The 22051-nt window shown below is 41.1% G+C and overlaps 1 protein-coding gene across 6 annotated transcripts in view; it reads right to left on the reverse strand.

Annotated features, from left to right (window-relative positions):
• Positions 1–21080, reverse strand: part of ACAP2 (ArfGAP with coiled-coil, ankyrin repeat and PH domains 2) — a 63988-nt gene extending 42908 nt beyond the window's left edge. For 3 of the 6 annotated variants that reach the window (XM_032697491.1, XM_032697495.1, XM_032697490.1), the window contains exons 1-4: positions 20898–21080; positions 4706–4763; positions 2057–2176; positions 1373–1426 (exon numbers count right to left, since the gene is read on the reverse strand). In XM_032697491.1, the coding sequence (XP_032553382.1) occupies positions 1373–1426; positions 2057–2176; positions 4706–4763; positions 20898–20950 (285 nt within the window). In that variant the 5' untranslated portion in view covers positions 20951–21080. Of the gene's footprint in view, positions 1–1372; positions 1427–2056; positions 2177–4705; positions 4764–5323; positions 5422–20897 lie in introns of all 6 variants that reach the window. The other 3 variants (XM_032697494.1, XM_032697493.1, XM_032697492.1) reach the window with 2 other exon arrangements.
• Between the last annotated feature and the right edge of the window lie 971 nt (positions 21081–22051).

Raw genomic sequence — 22051 nt, forward strand, 5'->3', positions numbered from 1 at the left:
GCTGGAAGTCATGCTGGGATACTCCCACTGTTGACATTTAAGCTTGCCAGTGCCTGAGGAGTGCACCAATCAAGATCAATAACAAAAGAGTATAACCAGATGGGAACTCAAATGATTAGAGGACTCCCAGAAATATGAGCCTTGCAATTCTGCTTACAGTAATGAAGAGAAAAAATGTGCTAGGCAGAAAAATACATAAACATCTTTTCCCCAAAAAGAACAGAAAGAAGTGCCCAGACCACAGTCTGACTGGATTTACAGCCTTTCTAACACATCACCTTTCATACAGTCCAAGTCTAAGAAAGCCACTGTTTGCCATAAGCTGTCAAAGCTACTCCCCCACTGCTGACTCAGTGAAGATGCTGCATCAGGCTGGTTCCTGAATTTATTTGTAGCAAAACCTCATATAAAAAAACTGACAGTCATTCAGATCTCAGTGGGAGCATCTCCTACCTCTTCAACTTGGTTAACAATAGAGTGACACTCTGAGCCCTGTAGGAAGCCCTGCAGGACCACAGCATGTCTGGCAAAGCATTACATCAGAACCCCACAATGTGCCTCACTACTGATGTTTGTACCTTTTGGTAAAAGCCACTGTTCTACTCACTATGCCTGAGCACAGCAAGGGCACAGAGGGAAGAGAAGCAGGACAGAATTCAGACTGGTCCTGCTCAGATCTACAAAGGAATCTTCTTTTAATATTCCTTGTTCTTTGCTTTCTGCCTTCAAACTGCCCAAAAGGCAGTTTGTGCTGTGCCAAGTTTTACCAAAGCAGTGAAGGAAGAGGAAGAAAATAGAAGAACAAATACATGCCTTTGGCTTTCAGGATACAACTCTTTAGAGTAAAACAAACTAGTTTTCAATCCAGGTAAAACTGGACTTTCTGATGAGCTCTGACATGCTAAAAATCACTATTAGTCTTAAGTCCTAGCATTTTCTACTTTCACTATGCTTGTCTAAATCTGTCATACTTCCAAAAATAAAACTATATGCAAATAAGAGAGGCTTCATTTCGTGCATTACAAAGGATAGGGGAAAAAAAGTAGAAAATATGGAAAAAGTAATCATTATTTCAGACAAGTAAAGGAATATGCTCTTAGTTTTTAACTGCTACCCATCAGTTTGATTTAAAAAGATGAAACTATCCAGGATTTACTGTCTTAAAACATTGGGGTTTAGCAATGCTTACAAATTGCAAATAAAAAATAAACCAAGATAAAAATCTGCAGAGAAAGAGATATTTATAAATACTTGGTAGACAAAACATTAATAAAATATTTACAAGTATGAAATGAGAGATATTTAATACCACTTAAACTATGACTTTGCAAACACTATCAACAAGAAAACCTTTTCAGCTAGAAATACTCACATTGTGATAATTGATCATTTCCTGTAATGTGTCAGAGAACTTTGTCAAACTGTTCTGTAAAGAGAAAATCAAAGTGGTTTAAATTAAGCCCTATGAAACACACAGCACAAAAGCAACATTTCAGAGCTTTTCAGTAAATGACATGGAAATTCATTTGCCTTATAGGATGATTATTACACTAAAACCATTATGCTAGGAGACCATGGGAGTAATATCAAGTAAATTTATCACAGCTACAAGCAACAAAAATGTTACTGCTACCTGTACATAAAATACCCAACTGAAGTAAAGCAGGAAAAATTAAAATTAAGTTGACTAAATACTGTGGGAAGTTCACACAATCCAACACATTAATTTACAATATTTAATACTGCTCTACTTAATATTTTTCATGTTTAGAACCCTTACTCAAAAAAACTGGTTAATGTGTTGCAATCACTAGTACACACACTAATCTAATACCTATTTTTTGGAATTTGGAAAACCCCTTCCACTGCAGGTTAGAGGTGAAACTAAACACAGACACTTGCAGTGCACCACAGGCAAAAAACCTGACTCTTAAAGACATCTCAAAGAAAAAGGAGAAAAAAGGCATAAACTTCAACTACTTCTGTTGCCAACTGTTATATTTTACCCTTTTAAGTTTGTTTCTCTCCCTTCATTTTCAATTCTTAAGGAACTTACCTCAACCAATGCATCTTTAAAAGAATATTGTGCGAGGTCTCGAATTCCATTCATGAACTGCTTATTGGCTGTACAAAATGCTTTCCCAGTATCAATCATTGCAATACAAAGCTTCACCAGCTAAATTGAGGGAAAAAAGGAGAAAGTAGAAGGGGTTTTTTTGTTTGTTTTTTACACCATCTTATAAACATGAACGCACTGAGCTTGGTTAAGGCTTTGAAACACAGACTTGAAAAGTTTAATGCTGAGTGTACAGAGCCCTGGATTTTAAGAAAAGCTTTCTACTGTATAGTGACAGGTATAAAAATACTACTCTAGGTCAACTGATATGGGATTAGGAAGGTCACCACTCTATAAATTCTTTCATTTATTTTTTTATTTGTTTTACTGTTAACTAAGATTTTGCACATATTTCAAGAGAGAGCTGTATGGGGGCAAAAACCATAGCAACTGAAAAACTACTATTTAGAACCCAAGCAAATACAAGGGTTTTGTGGTTTCCAGGGAAAAAACAAACAAACAAACAAAAAAGAAACCCACACCCGTTGTTTCATCTTGAGCCACTCAGAAAACAGGCACAGGAAAGCAAAGGGCTCTGTGCACAAAGCACAGCTGAAGAGAGATGGTTACACCTCAGAAGGTGAATTCATGTTTTCACTCATACAACAGACAAGTCTCTGATGGGTTTCCATCCCCACCACTCACTGCTTCAGGCAGCATCACAGCCCTCACGGTACTGCACAGTTTGACAGAAAGGTCCTCAGTACCATGTGATGGATGTTTTGCCACTTTTAGAACCATTCATGCACCGCGCCATTAATGAAAGAAAGAATGGTTAGTCCAATTGCCAAGGAGCTCTCTTGAGAAAGGGCATGTTATAATTGATTCCCCCATTCTAAACCAAACTGAGAATAAAATCAGAAGATTGAACCTTCATCTCTGAAAGATTTTTCAAGGATGTTGGACAAATTTTCATGAAAAGCAACACAGAAGTACTTGATCCTATGCTGAGGCGAAGAAATCACCCAAGTGTCCTTCCTGCCTTATTTACCCAGTAATTTTTGACTCAGATCCTCCAAGGAAAAGTAGAAAGCTGAGCATGATCTCCCACATTCTGATGAATGGGTTGAACAATGGACAGAAAAATCATTACCAACATGAACCTTTTTCCTTCACTTCTGTTCACAAGCCTGAACCCAGCATCCTTTCTTCCAGAGAGAAGAAAACTGCAGACAATGTAGCCCAAAGTCACAATTGTGGGACAGTAAAACCCAGTTTAGTGTGAATAACTGAGCTGAAAAAGTTACCAACCTTGCCTAGACAAATCATTAACCTCAGGACATAGTTAATTCAGTTCACAAAAGAAGCTTGGCTTTCAACTTCAGTGTTGTACTACAAGGTCCTGAATAATGCCTCTTTAGGAATTTAAAAATTCTTGTCCCCAGAAATGACCCTTTTAGACTGATGGAAAAGTCAAACTTCCAAAATAGATTTTTCAGATCCTTTAGACTCCTGGAAAAGTGAAGCTTCCAAGATTTTTCAGATCCCTTAAATACTTACAGTTTGATCTACCAAAACAGATTCATCATCCCTACAGTAAAAATGTCTCTTATACCCATCAGTTTCACCAAGATTCATACCAAATCAAAATTAAGTTTCTTGAATTTATTTTGAAAGAGCAAATGGTTAGATTATTAACTACAAAAACTAGAAATATTACTACAAGAAGTAAACAAGAACACCAAACTTTCTCTCTAGCTTTCTGCAGCCAACTCACAGCTGCAGGAATAAAAGTATGTATTCAAAAGGCAGCTAAGGAGGTGAACAAACAACATCTGCCTGCCATGTGAAAATACAGACAAAAATAATTTTAAACGTTTAGCATAAAACACAAATGAAAGAAGATTTTATACAGATGAAACCCAAAAATAAGCCACTTTCAAAATACTAGCACAGAAAGAACAAAAGCCTCCAAAGGTGAGGAAAGCAACAAATGGACTGTAAGGTGCTGAAAAGATGCTACACATAATTTTTCATACACGTGCACAAAGCATGACAAAAAGCAGGATGAATTTTACGGTACTTAAGTCCTTCAGACAGCAGTGAAGAATATATATATATAGTGAAGAATATATATATATATAAATAAATATTAAAAAAAATATATATATAAAAACCTAGCCTGCTGTGACTGTGCCTCAGATTACCAAAGAGAGAAGGCATGGACTTTAAAACAAAGAGTATCCAGATGTCCCCACAGTGTGCAGTTGTCATAAAACAGGCTCTGGATGCAGCGATTGCCAAGCCCTGGTTTTTATCTCAGGTGAAACCTGAGAAAGTTTGCCTGTGAAAGCTGAATGAGTTTGCACAGAGCTCCCAGGGGGGCTGAGCCACAGGGGTGCGAGGGGGCCGGGTCGGGCACTGGCGATGCACACCCTCAGCAGGGACAGAGCGAGTCCACACCGACTGCTCCTGCTGTTACTCCAGCCCGGGTCTCCCCAGCTGTGCCCTCGACCCCGATCCCTTCCCTCTGCAAGAGCTGAGTGCTTGGTCGGCCCCTGCCACTTCCCAGCTGTGAACTTTAAAACAAAACCTAAACACATCTTCTAACATTTTTAAGAACAAACACTGTTGAATTAAAAAGCTTACCTTGTCAAGTTTCAGTTCCAGTTCTGTCACATCTCCTTCTACTTCTTCTAAAGCTGCCCTGCAAGAGTAAAAATTGTTTTCCTTTAAAACTTTACACAAAAATACTCTGGGACTAGGGGGAAGGGGCAAGGACACGTTCATTTAACTCATTTATTGGCATCATAGTTTCACTTAAATTTCAACTACAAAACAGCATAGATTTTAGAGAACCACAAGAATTGCAGAAAATTTGACAGTAAAAAGAAGAAAAAACTACATCACTGATAAGACCTAGTTTATTGATAAAGATTTTACATGAAATTTTATTAACCCTAATGTTTGTCACATGGAAACAGATTTCCTCTATTCTTGTATAGCCAGTAGTAAGTTTGAAGGTAATGACATAGGAAAAAACCTGAAAGTTTGAGTGAAATTTCTTAAGTAACTCTATGGGAGACTCTCCTGGCTCAAACCTGCAAACCTGCAGCAATGTCATGACTGACCTTGCAATGAAATTAGGAAAAAAACCAGCATTTGCCACATGTCAGTTGACTTGCAGGAAGGTTGGATGGCATGCTTGTTTATATCATTTACCTCTACTCTAGACTGGTTGAATCTTCCAGGCCAGTCAAATTTTACCTGCCAGTAAAAGCTGCTTTCATGGAGCATTGCTAAAGCATAACTTGTTTTTCCTTGAGAGCTGGTGTTTCCTTTGACACCTCCTTCCTTACTGCTACCTGAAAAAAGAGAAGACTGAGGATGGATGACACTTTGTTCAGAGTCTGTGGACGTTGCTGCTTCATCAGGCTATTGCCTTGAGAGCCTGAATGTACTAATTTCTGGCAACAAATGCCCTTGGCCCATCACAGGGCGCTCACTCTTTCAGTCATTCCAGCATAACTGCTCATGGAGCCACACTATTTACCAGCAGTGGTCCATCTTGGGAGGAAAAAATAAGTAATAGGAAGTTTTCTGTAATGCTTTTCGGAAAATTGGATCAGACAGTTCATATTTCAGTTGTACAAAAAAACCCAGCTCTTCCTGGAAAAAGTTATACAGGCAGGGAAGTACAATCTGGAGCAGGACTTTCTTAAGCCAACTTCACCACTCAGGAGAGACTACATAGAACCACAGTTTTACTGTCTCTTGCTAATTCCATCTTAGTTCACATGAGTACAAGCCAAGAACATAAAAAAAAAAAAGAAAAAGCAAAAAGAAAGACTGGATCAGGCCCCAAACTCATGAAAAACAGGGTTTTTTACCAGCATAGTTCTGAAAAAAACACTGCCAATTGCCTGCAGATTTCAAACTCTGAGCATGACATTCCCAGCTTTTTTCAGATTTCACTGCACATAGTTGCATTCCAGTTTTTGTATCCAAATCCTTTCCCACAGTTACATCCTAAGTTTTATATCTAAGCACATTCCTGCAGTTACATTTTGGCTTCTTCCTCTTCTCTAGCTTCAGACCATGAAGGATTTCAGGCAATATCAATTTCTCTTTTACTTTCTTTATTTTCTTACATAAAGGATTAATTTCCATCTAAGTCTCTAGATAATCTTGTTTCAGAAAGCATTAAGGAGAAAAAAAACAAACCAACAAACCAAAGGAAGGAAAAGTATCTCAATATTTAGACCACAACTTTGTATTTGTTTGTTTATAATCACAGTGCAACAAAATTTTATTTGTTTCTGTTATTAACATAAAAGCATGATTAACTAGCTTGTTTACAGAACTGCAGCAAGATCTGATAAGAATATTATTTTTTTTTAGTGTTTTTAACTAGCAAAGAGTTCCAGCTCCACAGGAATCAATGAGCCTAAGATTCAAGATGAAGAAGAGAGATAAAGGCAGTGAGAACAGGCAGAATAAAGACAACACATCTGCTCAGTAGTTAAAGCTCTATTCCAAGAGGAAAATTTTGAGACAGAATAAGCTCAGTTGTAAGAAGTAACAACAGAAGATCAAAAAACTGAAAAGATGAGGGGCAGGTCAAGAAAAGAGAAGTATAAAACAAAGCAGATAGAGATGTCATGAGAGGAGGAAGACACACAGCCCCTCTACCACTTGATTCAGTGCAGATCACCTTTGAAATGTCAAAAGCCTCTGAGGTACCAGGTTGCTCCTCTGGGCACTGCCATATAATGGAGGGATGGCACATCTGGGCCTTACAGCTGGATATGGATCAAACAGCTGTTGGGTTCCAGCCAAATCCATGTTTCTTTGCACAGAAATGGCTACATTCACTGTTTCCATCACATAAAAACTAGTAGAAGTTCTTATCATACAAATACATTCACAGTATTAGTTCAGCACTGGATTATAAGCACAAGAACAACAAAGGATGCCCTCAACCTATCAGAATACAGACATATATATCCAATTATGTACCACCCAGTCACAAAAATTGTTTTCATACTGGGTTAGCAATACATTGAAAACAACTGATTTGAACTCTGCTATGTTAATTCTATCCTTGTTTTTCTTAATACTTTCTTGAAGCCATAGAATACAAAGGTGCATTTCTCTCTGAAACATCTGTGTCAGGAGTAAAGTTCACAGAAAACTGTCATAATTCTGAGTAAATGTCATGTCCACAGCCAAGACACAACTTCCAGCTATAAACACAGGAAGCGGTGGTGAAACATCTGACGACCCAGTGCCAAACCTGACATGTAACAAAACTGTTGCTCCTTAGTGAAGCGGGAACTGGGAGCAAGGTTTGCGTCACAATGATCTCAGCCAGGAGGCTCCAGCATTGGGAATCAGGATCAAATCGGCCCCAGTGTATGAGTCAAAGTCAAACATCTGTGGCTTCCCAAGATATTCCAACACTGCATGGCAATGCACAAAACCAGAACAGCTGCTTCAGGGTGGAGGACAACTTTTATAAATGAGCAGTCTCCCATACTCTTCATGCTCTGTAATGAGGACTCTCAGGAATGTGTTTCTTTCCTCTGCTGTGACTCCTCTCCTCCATCACCCCCCCAAAACACAGTTCAGTTTGCTAGATACAGCTTCCTGCACAGCTGCAGTGCAGGAGGAATACAGGAGATGATGGAAGAAAACTCAAGATCTGACTTAACAACCTTTTTAAATGAGGATAATGTCACCAGCTACCCAGCCCAGCAGAAGTGAAGAGCAGCTGAACTCTGATGTCCATCATAGCACTCCCTTTAAGTGACCAGTGAAAGACTTTCTTCCAGGTTAAGGTACTTCAAGGAACCAAATCCCAGGAACCAAACAGAATGATGACAGCCAAAATCTCCTCAAAAAGGAGAATGGGTCAGTCTTAGATCTGAAGCTGCAGACATGTGCCAAGGAAACAACTTAGTCTGGACTAATCCACTACACCCTCCTGACTATAAGGCCAAGCACACCATGGCCACAGACAGGGGCTGCTGGGTCTGTTTGCTCTCGCAAAAGAGTAGTGATTGCCAGGGCTTCTCGAGTCAGCTCTTCAAACAACACCTAACTGCCACCAAGGACACATCCTGCCCTTAGTCTTTCACTCAGTTATTTATCATATTCTAGCTTGCATTTTCAGACTGTGTTTCTGGAAGTGAGGAGACTGGCATCGGTACTCATTATAAACCAGATGCTGACACACAACAAATTGGAGAAGTCAAAGGTGCTAGAGATAATTAACCATTAATTATTGTTAATTCTAGAATTAACACGTCACTATAAAAATATTCATCATCATCATCATAATAAAGTAATAAGGTATTTTCCAGTAGTTCGGGGGTTTTTTTTATTTTATTCGAGGAAAGTTTCAATTCACCTTTTGAATATACTTTCGGAAGAACAAGAACAAGTACACAAAATCAACTGCTATTTAGTCTGGGACTTCTGAATATATTCACGTATTTGGACTCATGAAATGGAAATAACTGATTTTCACCACAGCAATTTTAATAGCATTACTGCTAAGGTCTTGTCCTCAACTCTTGGGAAGACACAGCTCTCTTACTTGTACATATTCTATGCAGAACAGCTCCTCAATGCACAACTTGGACTTCACTGCAGATGACAGTTCCTTTCAGGCAACACTCGCTACACCTTAAAGACAGCACGGAAAAAAGGTACTACGGAATGTGAAAAACTGGAAATAAGATGAGATGTGTAAGTGCATGATAAGAATATGGACCTGATGATTCACAGGGATGTCTCCTCCTCTGTGTCAGAGCCTGTCAGGTGACAGATAGCAAAAAGGACAGTAGACATTATTCAGAGGATAGACTATGAGTTGCAAGTATGATGTAAAGGCAAATAAAAATGCAGGTTTACCATAGAAGATGCTACATTTGCTCACCTATTTGGTCTGATCTGTTTATCTCTCTCTCCCTCTCTCTCTCTCCCTGCCCCCTCTCCTGAACAGCAGACCTCCCCTCCAGCATTTCAACTGCTCATTGTGTACTTGATTTGATTTCCTGTCTCTATAGCGAGATATAAAAATCTATCTAGAGGAACCTTAACCAAAATGCTAACAAGGAATACAGCTGGTACATGTATAATGGCATCAGATAACCACAGGCTGAAAAAGAAACTTGACATATTGAGGGACAAAGAAGCCATACACTGAACAATAAGGCCTAATAACTTTGGATAACAGCATGGACAGATAGAAGAGTTTTACAACTTATGTGTCATAACCATTAATACGGTCTGAAGAAAGAACACTGTTGCAGCCTGTCATAGAGCCCATTGAAGTCCTGGTTTGGCACTGCAGAGATTTTTCCCTGCTGGCACAGAGTCCCTCTATACTGAGGAACAGATGATGAACACTCCCTGACATGCTAAGATAAAATTCCTCATTCATACTACTACTCCTTACATTATTAATGTTTCAGTCATTGCCACAAAACATTTTATCGATAGCTTGGAAAAACTTCTACGTGCCCTACATGAACAGTAGGGCTTTTAATCAGAAATGTGAACCCCTACCCCGAAATCCTAGAAATTTTCAGTGAGTTTGGTGGATTGAAATATGGAAATGCATTTCCTGAACAGAAGATTATCATGCTGACGAATAAGCCAAGGTCCATAGCAAGTGCTATCTGCATTTCAAATTTCCCCAGAGAAACAAGAATCGAGTCCTCAATATTAGAAGGGCCATTCTTCTACTCCTCCCAAGTCAGATTTCTCCTCTTACAAAATTATCAAATGAAATAAAGCAAGGGTATTTACTGAATTCATAGAATCATTAAAGCAAAGGTCTGCCTGCAGATACTACTTTTTAAGGTTGTTTTCACCTAAAAAGTTTAGTTTCTCCTCAATAATTCACATGGTCTTTGATATAACAAAGAAACAGGACAAATCCTTTTAAGACTCATGTTTCTCTCTTGGTTTGCTCTTTACTGCTTTACTACACATGGTTCAAAAAGATAATGAACATGATAAACAAATTGGTCCTCAAAAAGGAACAAGTTCTATTGCCCTTAATATCTGTGGCTGGAAGTCAAACTGATTACCACTAAACTTGCACCAGCACTGAATGTATCACACACACTCTGTAAGGACCTCTGTGCTACAGGCTGGCCCTAAATTCCCAAGTTTTTTCTCTCATTCCTCTTTTGCACTGAATTGCCAGAAATGCCTAACAGTGTTCTTTTCCCAATAGTTTTGCCTAATATTTTTTTCTTAAGCTTGTTTTTATCCCAGGAGAGCTTGATAGCAAGCCTAAGTAGGAAATTAGCAACGCTTTTCCTCCACAAAGAGTCTGAGCAGCAGGATTTTCTTCAGCTTTCAACTGGAGTGTTTTGCTCATCATGAGACAGCTGTTAACAAGATGGGGACACAACGGTGACCATGAAAACTTCACAGACAAGAACCTGATTACACTGAAAGTTGATAAGAATGCAACACATCACAATACATGTCCTGCACAACTTTGACCAGAGATTCCAACATCCAAGAACGAGTCAAAACCTTTTTATGAGGCCTTACTATCAGATAAGGAAGTAGGATTATAGTATCAAGATTATAGTATCAAACTGATGGTGCTGTGCAGAAACCTCTTGTGCTGAAAATTTGCAAACATCACAGAACTGCTTTAATCTTTTAAATCTCAGCAACTAATACAGAATCTTGAACACAGAAGCAGCAGATGGAATGAAGGATTTCAACATTAGAAAAGTCAAATATGTAGTAAGGTCAGGAAGTGGAGCCATAAATATAACCATCAAGCTAACCAACTGCAAAAGATACAAGATAGGACATCTAAAGACTACACCCTACTACCCCCATGATCTGGAGTTACTAGTCAGGGGTTAGAGTCATGTCAACTTTCCTTTTAAAAGCTGTAAGTAATAATAACCTGAAGAAGAGTGAAGATATTAATCCCAGATTTGGAAAGTTGTACCTCAACTGCAGTCAATGCAGAAAGAATAAATATCACCAGATACCCCCAATATGGGATTATGAGGATTAATAGGCTCAGCACTGGTACAGCAAGACTTAACCACCTGCATAGAAAACCTTGTGGAAAGTAGAGGCAACTGGAGGTCAGGGTACTGTGTAATTAAACAGAAAGATAGCATATAATCTTAATATGAATCTTGTGTTTGTCTTGATTGCAAAAAAGGTAATATCTGTCCCTTTCCTTTTGTAATTTCCTTAGTTGCTAACTCATACCTTATCCCACAGATGGAGGAGCACTGTTGTGTCCAAATCACCATAGGCTGGCAAAGTTTTTGTAATCAGAGCTTGCCATGTTCCAGAAGAGCTAAGGACCATTCTCTCTCTACGATTCAGTTATATCAGATGGACCTTCTTTACCAAAACCTGAGGAAAGCTTCAGATTTGCTATGAGGACTTGAGTCCTCACCAAGCATTTATCCTTTTTGTCCATTTCAGAAGTTGAATATTTTGGTAATACACTTTCACCAAAGCAGAATGCTCTATTTGATAGCCAGAGGGGAGGCTGCAGCTTTGCTGTAATAGACAAATTCTGAACCTCAATTCTGTATTTAGCTCTTAGGTGAATACACGTACATCTGTCTCACACTCAGTTGCCATTAGTGCATTCTACATGTAAATTAATAGTTTTATTGTTCCCTCATATTGCAAAAAAGCAGGTTTTTTGTCTGTTATGCCTTTGCACTGAAGCAGCCAGTCAAATCAATCCAATCTCAAACCAAGAGAGTGCACAAGCACTAGAGTAGGAGAATACAGAAATAGAGTGTACTGGTGTTTTCCTCAAATTTACTGGTTTCACATTTGGAAAGGCCAGTCTCTTTTCCTCGTCATTCCTCTCAAATGATAATGGGTGACCCATTAAAAAAATAAGTATTTGGAACTTTATACCATAAAAACTACAAAATGCATATGGTACACCCACAGCTCTGGAAAAGGTTTAAATTTTCTTTGAGTACATTTAGTATCTTTTCTCCCACTACTTTTAGTCATCAAGAGATTTTAAAGAACCTGGGATTTCATTCATTTATCAAAGCTAATTGCAGGTAAACTGTTTTTCAACCAAGCAGAAGCTTACATATCTTTTAATAATTACATATTAAAGGCTTTTCATCTCAAATCAGCTGCAAATATTTTCAAACAAGGTCTTGCAAGATTAATGCTGACAATACAGTAGATATTTTGCAATAGTAAGCACATTTAATGTTTCACCTTGTCATTTTTCATCATACTTTTTGAGATAAATCAAGTAGGATAGAATAAATAGGACAAAACGAGGCATTTCACAAAATAAAGTACTTCAGGAAGTTAAATGACTAATTTTAAAAATCATTCTCTCCAGATTCTTCTGGACAATAATCCTGTACATGTGTGTAGTCCTTTTAACCAGACATCACTTCAGCAACACACAAAGTCAGCCAGAAGCTGCATCCTTAATGAAACATCAGATTCCTCAGTCATCTTAAACAGTTTTTATCCTCAATGACAACCCTGTCTGGCAAAGCCAATGCAATTGTTCTATTGTTGTAGTGTGCCTTATCTGATCAAATACTGGTATCTACACAGAGATATCCCAGTTAGTCATCTAAAGCACCTTTGGAAATGACAGAGTAGAAACACGTGATTTCCAGGGTGCAGTTCACCTTATCCTGACACATATGGCTAAAACAAATCAAGAGGCACTTGGGATCAAATCTTAATGGAGATTATTAGTTGTAAAGAGCCTAAGCCTAAGATCTGCCTTAAGAGGAGGGATGGCCACACAGCAGATGAGATGAACTCTGCTTTTCCTGTTTAAGGAAGTTAAGAAAGAAGGGGCCTATGTCATTATTTACTGAACACTTCATACAGACAGGAACTTGAATTTACATGGTACAAGTCTAGGAAAGACAAGACATAACCTACATTTCCAGGTGAGCAGTTGAGCCTTTATAGTGCCTTTTGCTAGTGTCAGTTAAGATCACAAGGCCCAGTATTGCTCCACCTACATTATTTTTCTTCACCCACCTAGTTATTACTTGGGTTGTCTTAAACCTAAAGTAAATTAACAACAGCATGTTTTATAAAACCAGTGATATTGTAATAACACCACATGTTCTTTACATTGAAGTTCAACACAAGAATCCAGTCAAATGCCAAGTCTGATTACTTTCACAAGTACAACAAACAAACAAAACACAAGCTGTACCTTTCCATCTAAACAATTAGCAACATTCAGACACCCATTACTGCCCACTGAGCAGGAAGGGAGTCACTGGAGAGCGGGAGTCTAGGAAAGCATCAGAGAGCAGGACAGGACTTCCAGCACAGACTCACGATGGCCACGACCGCTGTGCCAAGCAGAGACCACCAGACAGGGACAGAAAAGGCTCAGTGCCTTCCTGGGTAGAGTCCACAGAGCAGAAAACCAAACCCCATCTCCCAGAATAAATTCCACACCTCTTTTCTGACGGGCAGAAGGGATAACATTTATGGCCAGAAGTCTGACTCCAAATACAACACGCTCTTCCTTTGTACCAAAGGCTTGAATTTTATTCAAATTTCCTTCTAGAACATGCCATTCTAAATATCAGTACACTAAAATCTGCTACGTGATCTGCAGCATTAAGTTATGCATATTTTCAAAAATAACTACAAGATAACTAATAATTGAACACTAGGATATTTAAAATGCATAGAAATGTTGAGTGTCTTTGATATCCACGTGTTCCTACTTAAATTAACATCTGGCACACAGAAAGATGGAAATATGAAATTGTCTTGCATAGAATATGTTTTTAAAATTTGATCAGACAGAAGACATTTCAGTAGACATGGTTTCTCCAATTTCTCTTTGTATTATATCCAGCTTAGAAACGTCAAAATCACATCATGCAACCTCTCACTAGCTCTGTCTTATGTTTATTCATACAAAACTGCCAGTAGAAGTATTCCTTTAATGACTTACTGAAGGCAGATCACAAATTCATGAAATGGAAAAGGTAGTTTGTGCACTGACTGTCAGACTCCCAACTGAAACCACAATACAACTATTTAAATGCCCATTACTATTACCATATGAACTATAAAAATTATTCAAGAGTATTGTGCCTGAATACCATAAAGTCTTAGAATATCAAACAGAAAGTTCAGAATCAGCAAGCCTGATTCACAGAAAGGCTTATGCCACATGAGTAAGTTTGTCAGTCATCTGACAGGCATTTTCTCTGTACAAAACCTCCTCTCATTCATAAAACCCCTAAGAAACTACTTTGCAACAAATTATTTTCTTAGTCTATCCTTGTGTCTTGTCAGTTTGAAAATGTATAAAGGCCATCATCCCATAAATTAGATTTCTCCTTCACAAAGGCATGAGTTCTTTGCAGCACATCAAAGCAACACAACTGATTTATCCAGGTCTGAGGCCTGGCTGCTTTTAAAATTCACAGAGTAAATGTGAATGTGAGTAAAGTCATTATTCTGCCACATACACAAAGAATTCTCTTGAAGAGATTATCAGCAAGGCAAAGCAATGCTTCACTCTACTGAACTGTTTAAAACTGTTTACTTTACGGTCATAACAATATCTACTATTTCTCTAGTTCTTGATCTTTTGGTCATATGAAAAAGTGGCAACAAAATCAGGATTTACACAGTCACACAGAAAAGTATGGAAAACTCATGCATGTGCTAAAACAACATTACAGTCCACACATTAATCTGCATTTCCTCCTCAAGGTCTTCCATTGCAGACAGCTAATTTTTAGTTACAAATCTGCCACCGGCAAAAAGTAAAGCACCTTAAATCATTACGTAAACTCACAGGAATACCTAAACCCCAAACAAACAGCACAGTATCTCCTCAAAAAGATCACAAATGCATTTACACTGTTTAAACTTCTATACATGTTCTTAAACTGAAATCTGCATGTACAAGTGAGAGGCAAAAAAACCCCACACCACAACTAAATTACTCAGAATTTATTCTTCTGTTTCCTGCACACGTAAACATGACACTTCTATATTTGCATCTCCTTGAGATACTAAACTAATTGATTCAGGCAGCAAGGCCTGCATCAAGACCGAGGCAAAGGGTTCTTGGCTCTATGAACAGTAACTTCAGTAGGAACATTCCTGTAGTCAATGAAAATTAGGTATTTTCTTTTCCTTTTTCTCCCCAAATAGGTTATCAGGACAGAGTTTGCTTTGGGAAATTTTTAGAATTATTTCTAAATAATTTAAGTCACATTGTTCACTGCACGAAGTAAGAACAGGAAAAATGCTGACTAAATAATGTAGCTCTGAGTACAAGGTTGTCAAGAAGCTAAGTCTGAAAAAAGATCGCAGGACACTGCTGACATAGCTGAAATCAGCACATTTGCTATTCAGAGGCCAACAGTTTCACAAATGTGCACAGGAAAAAGTAAAGCCACCCAAAGCCCACCTAACCCAAAACACAGATTTCTATTTTATAGTTGCCACCTTCCTAGTGAATAAGCTATTTACCAACCCAAATTTCCAGAGATTTTAACCGATATTCCTCCCCTGCCCCCCCCAAAAATACGAAACTATCTGTAACTTCAGTTCTTAATGCAATTACATGAGATGTGCTTAGCTAACATAAATGAGACACTCCAGGCTAAAGAACTAAACCTCTTCAAATCTATATTTAAAACCTGAATGACTGTAAGGACTCGTGTAATTACAGTTCCACTGCTCACACATAAATATGCTACCCTTCTAATTCTGCAAGTACTCATTAAAGATCAGTTGCACAGGCTTAATTAACATTAGTTCTTCAGCAACTGCCCTGCTGCTGTGCTAGAGCAACGCTATGATAACTTGGAGATTTTATTATTACTTCCACTGTAAGTTCCCTTCTCAGTGTGGGGTTTTTTTAAAGATTCCCAGACAAAAACCGAAAAAAAAAAAGGAAATTAACATCTTGAGTTCCTATTAGCAATTTGAGATATAGCAAAGATTTTTCAGTTTGCTGTTACTTAATGTAAATCATAATCAAACAACAAAGAAACAGAATCACCATCAAACCCCCTATACTTTGTAATTCATAATTGTAACAGTCAACTTTTTTTTTATTACTATTATTAAAAACACTTAGGTTCACTAACCAAATGAAGATGACCTGATTTCAGGACATCTCTAATCTCCATTAGGAAGGACTGCAACAACTTACTGTTAAAGCCTTTTCAGATTTAAAGGGTTTCAGTGTGAGAGGTTTTTAAGACGTATTTGAGAGGGATCTTCAACAAACATTCTTTATTCTTAAATGATTTCCCTAGAAGAAAATGCTCTGACATTGCACACTATGTTCAGATACACCCCCCTTTCTTTAGGTCAATCATTTTCTTAATGTACATTTGAAAGGCATGGTTACAGATTTAAAAATAAATAAATCCTTAGAAATCTAGAATCAATCAGTTTAACTAACTCCATCAGGAGGGAGTCCAGTCCCAGCAGTAGGGACAGGGATGTTGTACACGTGTAACTTCCCAGCACCCTGCCAAGATTGTCCTCCATGTCACTCACTTCAGCTATGAAAAGTGCAGTTCTACAGTCACAAACTGGAAATTATAAACCTTAACACCACCACACAAATATGAAAAATGCTAAATGCAAACTTAAATGTTTGGCAGCTTTCTCTTCTGACTTACTGTATCTTTTTTCCTATTCTTCTGCAATACTTTCCACCCTGCCCTGCCAAGTAAGTTACAAACTTGCTTCTCAGTCCCAAACACCAAGGACAGAAAGCACAGACTAAACATTTCTTTGAAAATTTATTCTAAAACAGCTAGGTAAGTCTGAGCAAAACAAACAGATTTTGTATGCAGAGTTCTTGGTCACATAACTCTTCACATTTGAAATGTGGCTGAGTTTGGCCACAGCAGCCCCAGTGATTTCAACTCAGCCACAACCCCACAGATGAGCTGTGCTATAAACCCAGACCAAACCCGAGGGGTTTGTTGCCACTCCCAGCAGGTTGGGAAGCAGCTGCCCTGCAGCACCTTCCCACTGGAACCCAACACTGAAGGGACAACTTTACTGATGTTCTTATTTCTACATTTCTTCAGAAAGTAATAATCAGACCAAAGTATATGTGTTAGACACTTAGGATAATTTTCTGAGTACAGAATACAACCTATTCCAAAGAAGTTAAATAAGTCACTTGCTTATATTACTCATATTTTAAGTGACAAAACGTTTCTTGTTACCTGGGAAACAGATGCGTAGTGACTTACCTCTGGTTACACAGCACCAAAGAAGAGAGCAAAAAAAACCACATCATACACCCAGAAAGCCATAAAATGGCACAAGTGTCCTGTTCAGCCTCATCCCCTACATAAGCACGAGGTGCCCCTCAGCTGGCCCCATTCAGACAGACCAGAATCAAAGCCACAGAAGAAGAAAACCAGCACATAGCAGAGAACTCCAGTGACGAGCCAGTCTTACACCACAGACTGCCCACCCAAAGCAACACTGTAGCTCAGACTAAATAGAAGACTTCTCAGATGAGTCCCTTTGAAGGGAATACACTATAACCACCAGTTCTACTCAGATACTATCCAGAAATACTTTTACTTAGAATGGTAATTGGCAACAGTTTCATTTATATTCTTTCATCTACCTCATTCACCCATCATCTGTTCTACAGCTGGGGTCTCAGGAAGCAAACAGGAATTTAAATACAAAAAAAAATTTAAACTTCAGCAACAGTGACAGATAAAGACAAAGAAATTATCTCAAAAGCGTTCATCTTTTTCCTGATGCATTTTTAAAAATTGGATCAGACCAAAGGTTTTTGTAGAGAGTTCTACAATTGCACACACTGCAAGCTTTTTCTATTATTTGTTGTTTATCAAGATTGTTAACTGCTACTTACAACAGCTGTTATTTCCACATCACTTAAAATTGCTTCTCCTTTCTAATAATTTAGCTGCAGACTGATTCATGTGGTTAACACAGTGCCTACCTCACTCATTGAGAGAAAACGTTCTTTAGCTACAAGAAAAAACGAAACAGCAATGTAAAAGCCTGTTCCATTAAACTCTGAAACTCAAACTCTCATTGTTTAAAGGAGAAAGAATTATTTCACAACGCTATTTGCATATCAAAAACTACTCTAGGAATTCCTGATTATATACACAGAACATGCCAGCACAGATCAGTTCTTACTACTCAAGGACTGCCCCTCCCCAGGCAACTTCTTCATTTGATGGGAAGTCACCACACACTGTAGCAGAACTGCAAATGCATTTCCTTGCTAGATCTTTGGCCTGTCCATATTTTAAGAGAGGCCATTATTAACTAATCACATATCAACAGTCACAACCCCCTCTCCCTTCAGATGCATTTCAGGCGAGGAAACAGACCTTTGTTTCTGTGATTCAGGGCCCAATTAAATCTCAAAGGCAAAAGAGATGAACATGAACTCCACAAGAAACAGGTAAGCAAGAAAGCCATGTGCCTGAAGCTGTCTGTAGTAGCATGTTTGAAAATATTTAAACAGTTCCCCATGAAAACAGGGATTTGGTGACTCAGGAACTCTGATTCACCCATGTCCTCCCAGATCTCTCCATGACCATAAGAAAGTAACCTCTGTGACATTTCTCTACACCATATGCCTCCCAACAGGTTTATTTAACTGCTCCAACAGGTACAGTGATGGGAAGGAGGGAGGCTACACCCTCCTGCTCAGCAAAGTCAGGAAAAAGCTGCAGCTCTGCTTTGCTACAGGGAACACAGCACAGAAAGGTGCTTTATGTCCACGCTACTCCCTGCAAGAGTGAAGGACTTCGTCACATCCCTCAACAAAACCAGAGCAGTTACCTTCATTCAGAAGGTTTCTGGTGTTTTGGTTGGGCAATTCACAGGAACACTAAAAATGATCAAAATTATAATAGCAAATATTAATGACTAATAGTGAGAGATATAAACGTTTTTTCATAAATACTATAGGACTTTCGCTTCGCGATTTTAACTGCCTCCTATCAGTTAAAGGCTGGAAGGATGTTTTGCTGGCACCAAGTGATGGCACCACAAGGTATTCTGCAATTTCTTCAAGGGTAGTAGTATCAGAGACTAAGGGAAAGACCATGAAGTACTACAGGATCTTGACGACAAAGTTTCTTTCCTTGAAGGAAAGGAATCAAGAGGGGCAAAAGGAGAATGATACAAAGTGAATTCAAATGAACTTGTATGTCTTAACCTGAATAAACACCAGCACACTTCTGCTCACAAATTTTAGTCACAATTTCTTGTTTTCTCTAATGCATTTAATACTTTAGCAAGTATCAGTAACCAAAAAAATGCAATTAGTTCTGTGGTTAAATTAAGTCAATCTACAACTACATTGTCACCAAACAGGATGGACTGATTAAATACAGTTGTGTCAGACAGTACACACACCAGCAAGCATGTCCAACTCAGGGCAAAGTTTTGTGGAGCAGCTGAGCTCCCTGTTGCCCTAGGGGAGGTCTCACTCCTTGCTGCCTTCCTCTAGCCTTGCTTCTGGCAGTGAAGTTTCCTCTCTCTCCCCCTATAAGCTTTAGCAGGTTTCACACCCCTTGCAGTGCTGACTCAATGCACTAACCTGGCAGAGAACCATCCAGTCTCTTCTGCCAGGACAACCAGCTCATTGAAGGATCCAACAATACATGTCACAGTCACCAAAAACCCCATGGCAGAAGCAGCCAGCAACCAGCTGGCAGCAGGGACAGGAGCAAAGGAGGGAAGAACAGGAACTCCAACTTCTGCCAAGCATAAACCATTCAACCCTTCTTCTCCAACTTCCTCCACATCCCAGAACAACACGATTGGTAAAGCTGATACAAAAAGGAGGCGTGAACACACAGCCAGAGAGCAGAGGAAGGGCAGGAGTATTTCCCTCAACAAGCAGAGCTCATCCAGGCTGTGTCAACCACAGAGCCACAGGCACTCCAAACATGGGCTCAGCATGGGACAGGAGGGGCACAGCAGTGACACATCATGTCATGGAGCTGTTTGTGTCTCCACCAACGAGCAGGGAGGGTGGTAGGTGTATGGAGGCACAGACCAGCCACACATCCCATAGAGAGGTGCAGCTGTGTTAAGTAGATACAATGGTGTAAAATATAGAGAGAAAGAATGGATAAAAACATAAGAAAAGATGAAGGGGAAAGCTGCCCGACATAAGCAGAAGTAACTCTACAGCAATGACAGAAAACTGGTCACCGGAGTGGGGAAAAAACAAAAGAGTCCGTGCCTTGGTGTGACAACAGGAAGTGAGATTATACGAGTTTGTTTGGTACTGGCACCCCAACAGCGGGCACAGCGAGTACGGACCGTGTAGCAGCAGATATGGGGGACTGAAGCACGAACACAGCCCTGGAGAAGCAGAGCTGGACCACCAAGAGAGTCCACGCTCCCGAGCCCGAGCTGGCATTGCTGTGGGTGATGAGCACCAGCTGCCTGGCACTCCTCACCCATCTGCTCAGAGGGGGTGACCCCAGCAGCGATCACCGCGCACTCTGCCACCTCCCCGCGAGCCCCAGACCCGCACACTGCCCACCCCGTCTCACGTACCACACACGCTGCCCCTTTCCCTCGCACTTCCCGCGTCCCCCTCCTCCTCAGAGCCCCCCAGAACCCGGCAGGACCCACCACAGCCCCGCCCGCCGCTCTCCCCGGAGCCGGCTGCCCATACCTGTCCCCCCCAGGCCCCCACGGCCCCCGCCCCGGCAGCCCCTGCCCGCTCCGCGCACACCCGGCCCCGCTTCCTGTCCCCCGGCACGACCCCGGCGCGGCCCCTTCCCGGCGGTACCTGAAACGCGGCGAGTCCTTCAGGCACTCCTCGAAGTCCACGGTCACCTTCATGCTGCCGGAGCGCCGCTGCCTCCGCTGCTGCGGCTGCTGGCGGTGGTGTCGCGGAGAGCCCGGGGCGAGGCGAGGCCGGGCCGGGGCCGGCGGGCGGTGCTGGGGGCGGGGGCAGTGCCGGGGCGGGGCCGGGCAGAGAGCTCCGAGCACCGCCCCCGCCCCGCCGCGACTGACGGCCCGGGCAGCCAGCGGGGACCGCCCGCCGGGGCGGGGGCGCACGGGCTAATCGCAAGGCGGGAGAGGCGGGCACAACGGGAAGAGCGCCCAATCAGCGCGGCCACCCGGAGGAGGCAGCCAACCGCCGGCCCCGCACGGATCGGAGTACGAAGAGTGACAGCTGGTCCCGCCAATGGGAGCGCGGCCGCCGCCCTCTCGCGCCAATGGGAGGCTGCATGGCCGCGGCCGCCCGGAACAGAGGCCTTGGGCCCGGTCGGCGCTGCCGGGGCGGGACGGGCCGTGCTCGGTCTGTGCCTGCGGGATATGTTACATTAAAGCTCCTCAATTAACAGGGGAACCCCTCCCCTGGGGAGCGACACCTGTGCCGGAAGGCCCGGCCCGGCGCCCGTCTGAGCAGGTGATCCGGGGGGCGAGCAGGGCCCGCGGTGCCGCGGCCGGCGGGGCGGGCACTGCGGCGGGAGCGCGCACGGACCGGCACACACGGACTAAGACGGGGGTTCAGACAAGGGCACACACGGGCACACAGGGCCAGTCCCTTCACCGTGCAGAAGCCCCAGCTCTCGGTGCTCTCCGGCATGATGCACTTCTACACCGTGGTAATCACTGCGGAGTTGTGTTACCTGGAGGAGACTCGAAAGTGTCTTTGAAGGAGAAACGCAGACCGCAGGTGTTCCTGTCAAAGACTATCAAGTGTTTGTGTGTTCGGGTTTGCCCGATAATACTCTTTGAAGGGCCGTATCACAGGGTGAAAAAGGACCATGTCGGTCCTCTCGCAGCTTGCAGTGAAGGACTGCAGAAATTGTAGATTTCTGATCCCTTAAGAGAATGCATAAAAGATATTTAGCCACTGTTCCCAGATGTAAAACTAACAAGCAAAGGAGCTCCAGCCATGCTGTCCCAAAGGAGGGACAGACAAGTATGACT

This window comes from Chiroxiphia lanceolata, chromosome 10 (assembly GCF_009829145.1).
Source record: "Chiroxiphia lanceolata isolate bChiLan1 chromosome 10, bChiLan1.pri, whole genome shotgun sequence".
Taxonomy (NCBI): domain Eukaryota; kingdom Metazoa; phylum Chordata; class Aves; order Passeriformes; family Pipridae; genus Chiroxiphia; species Chiroxiphia lanceolata.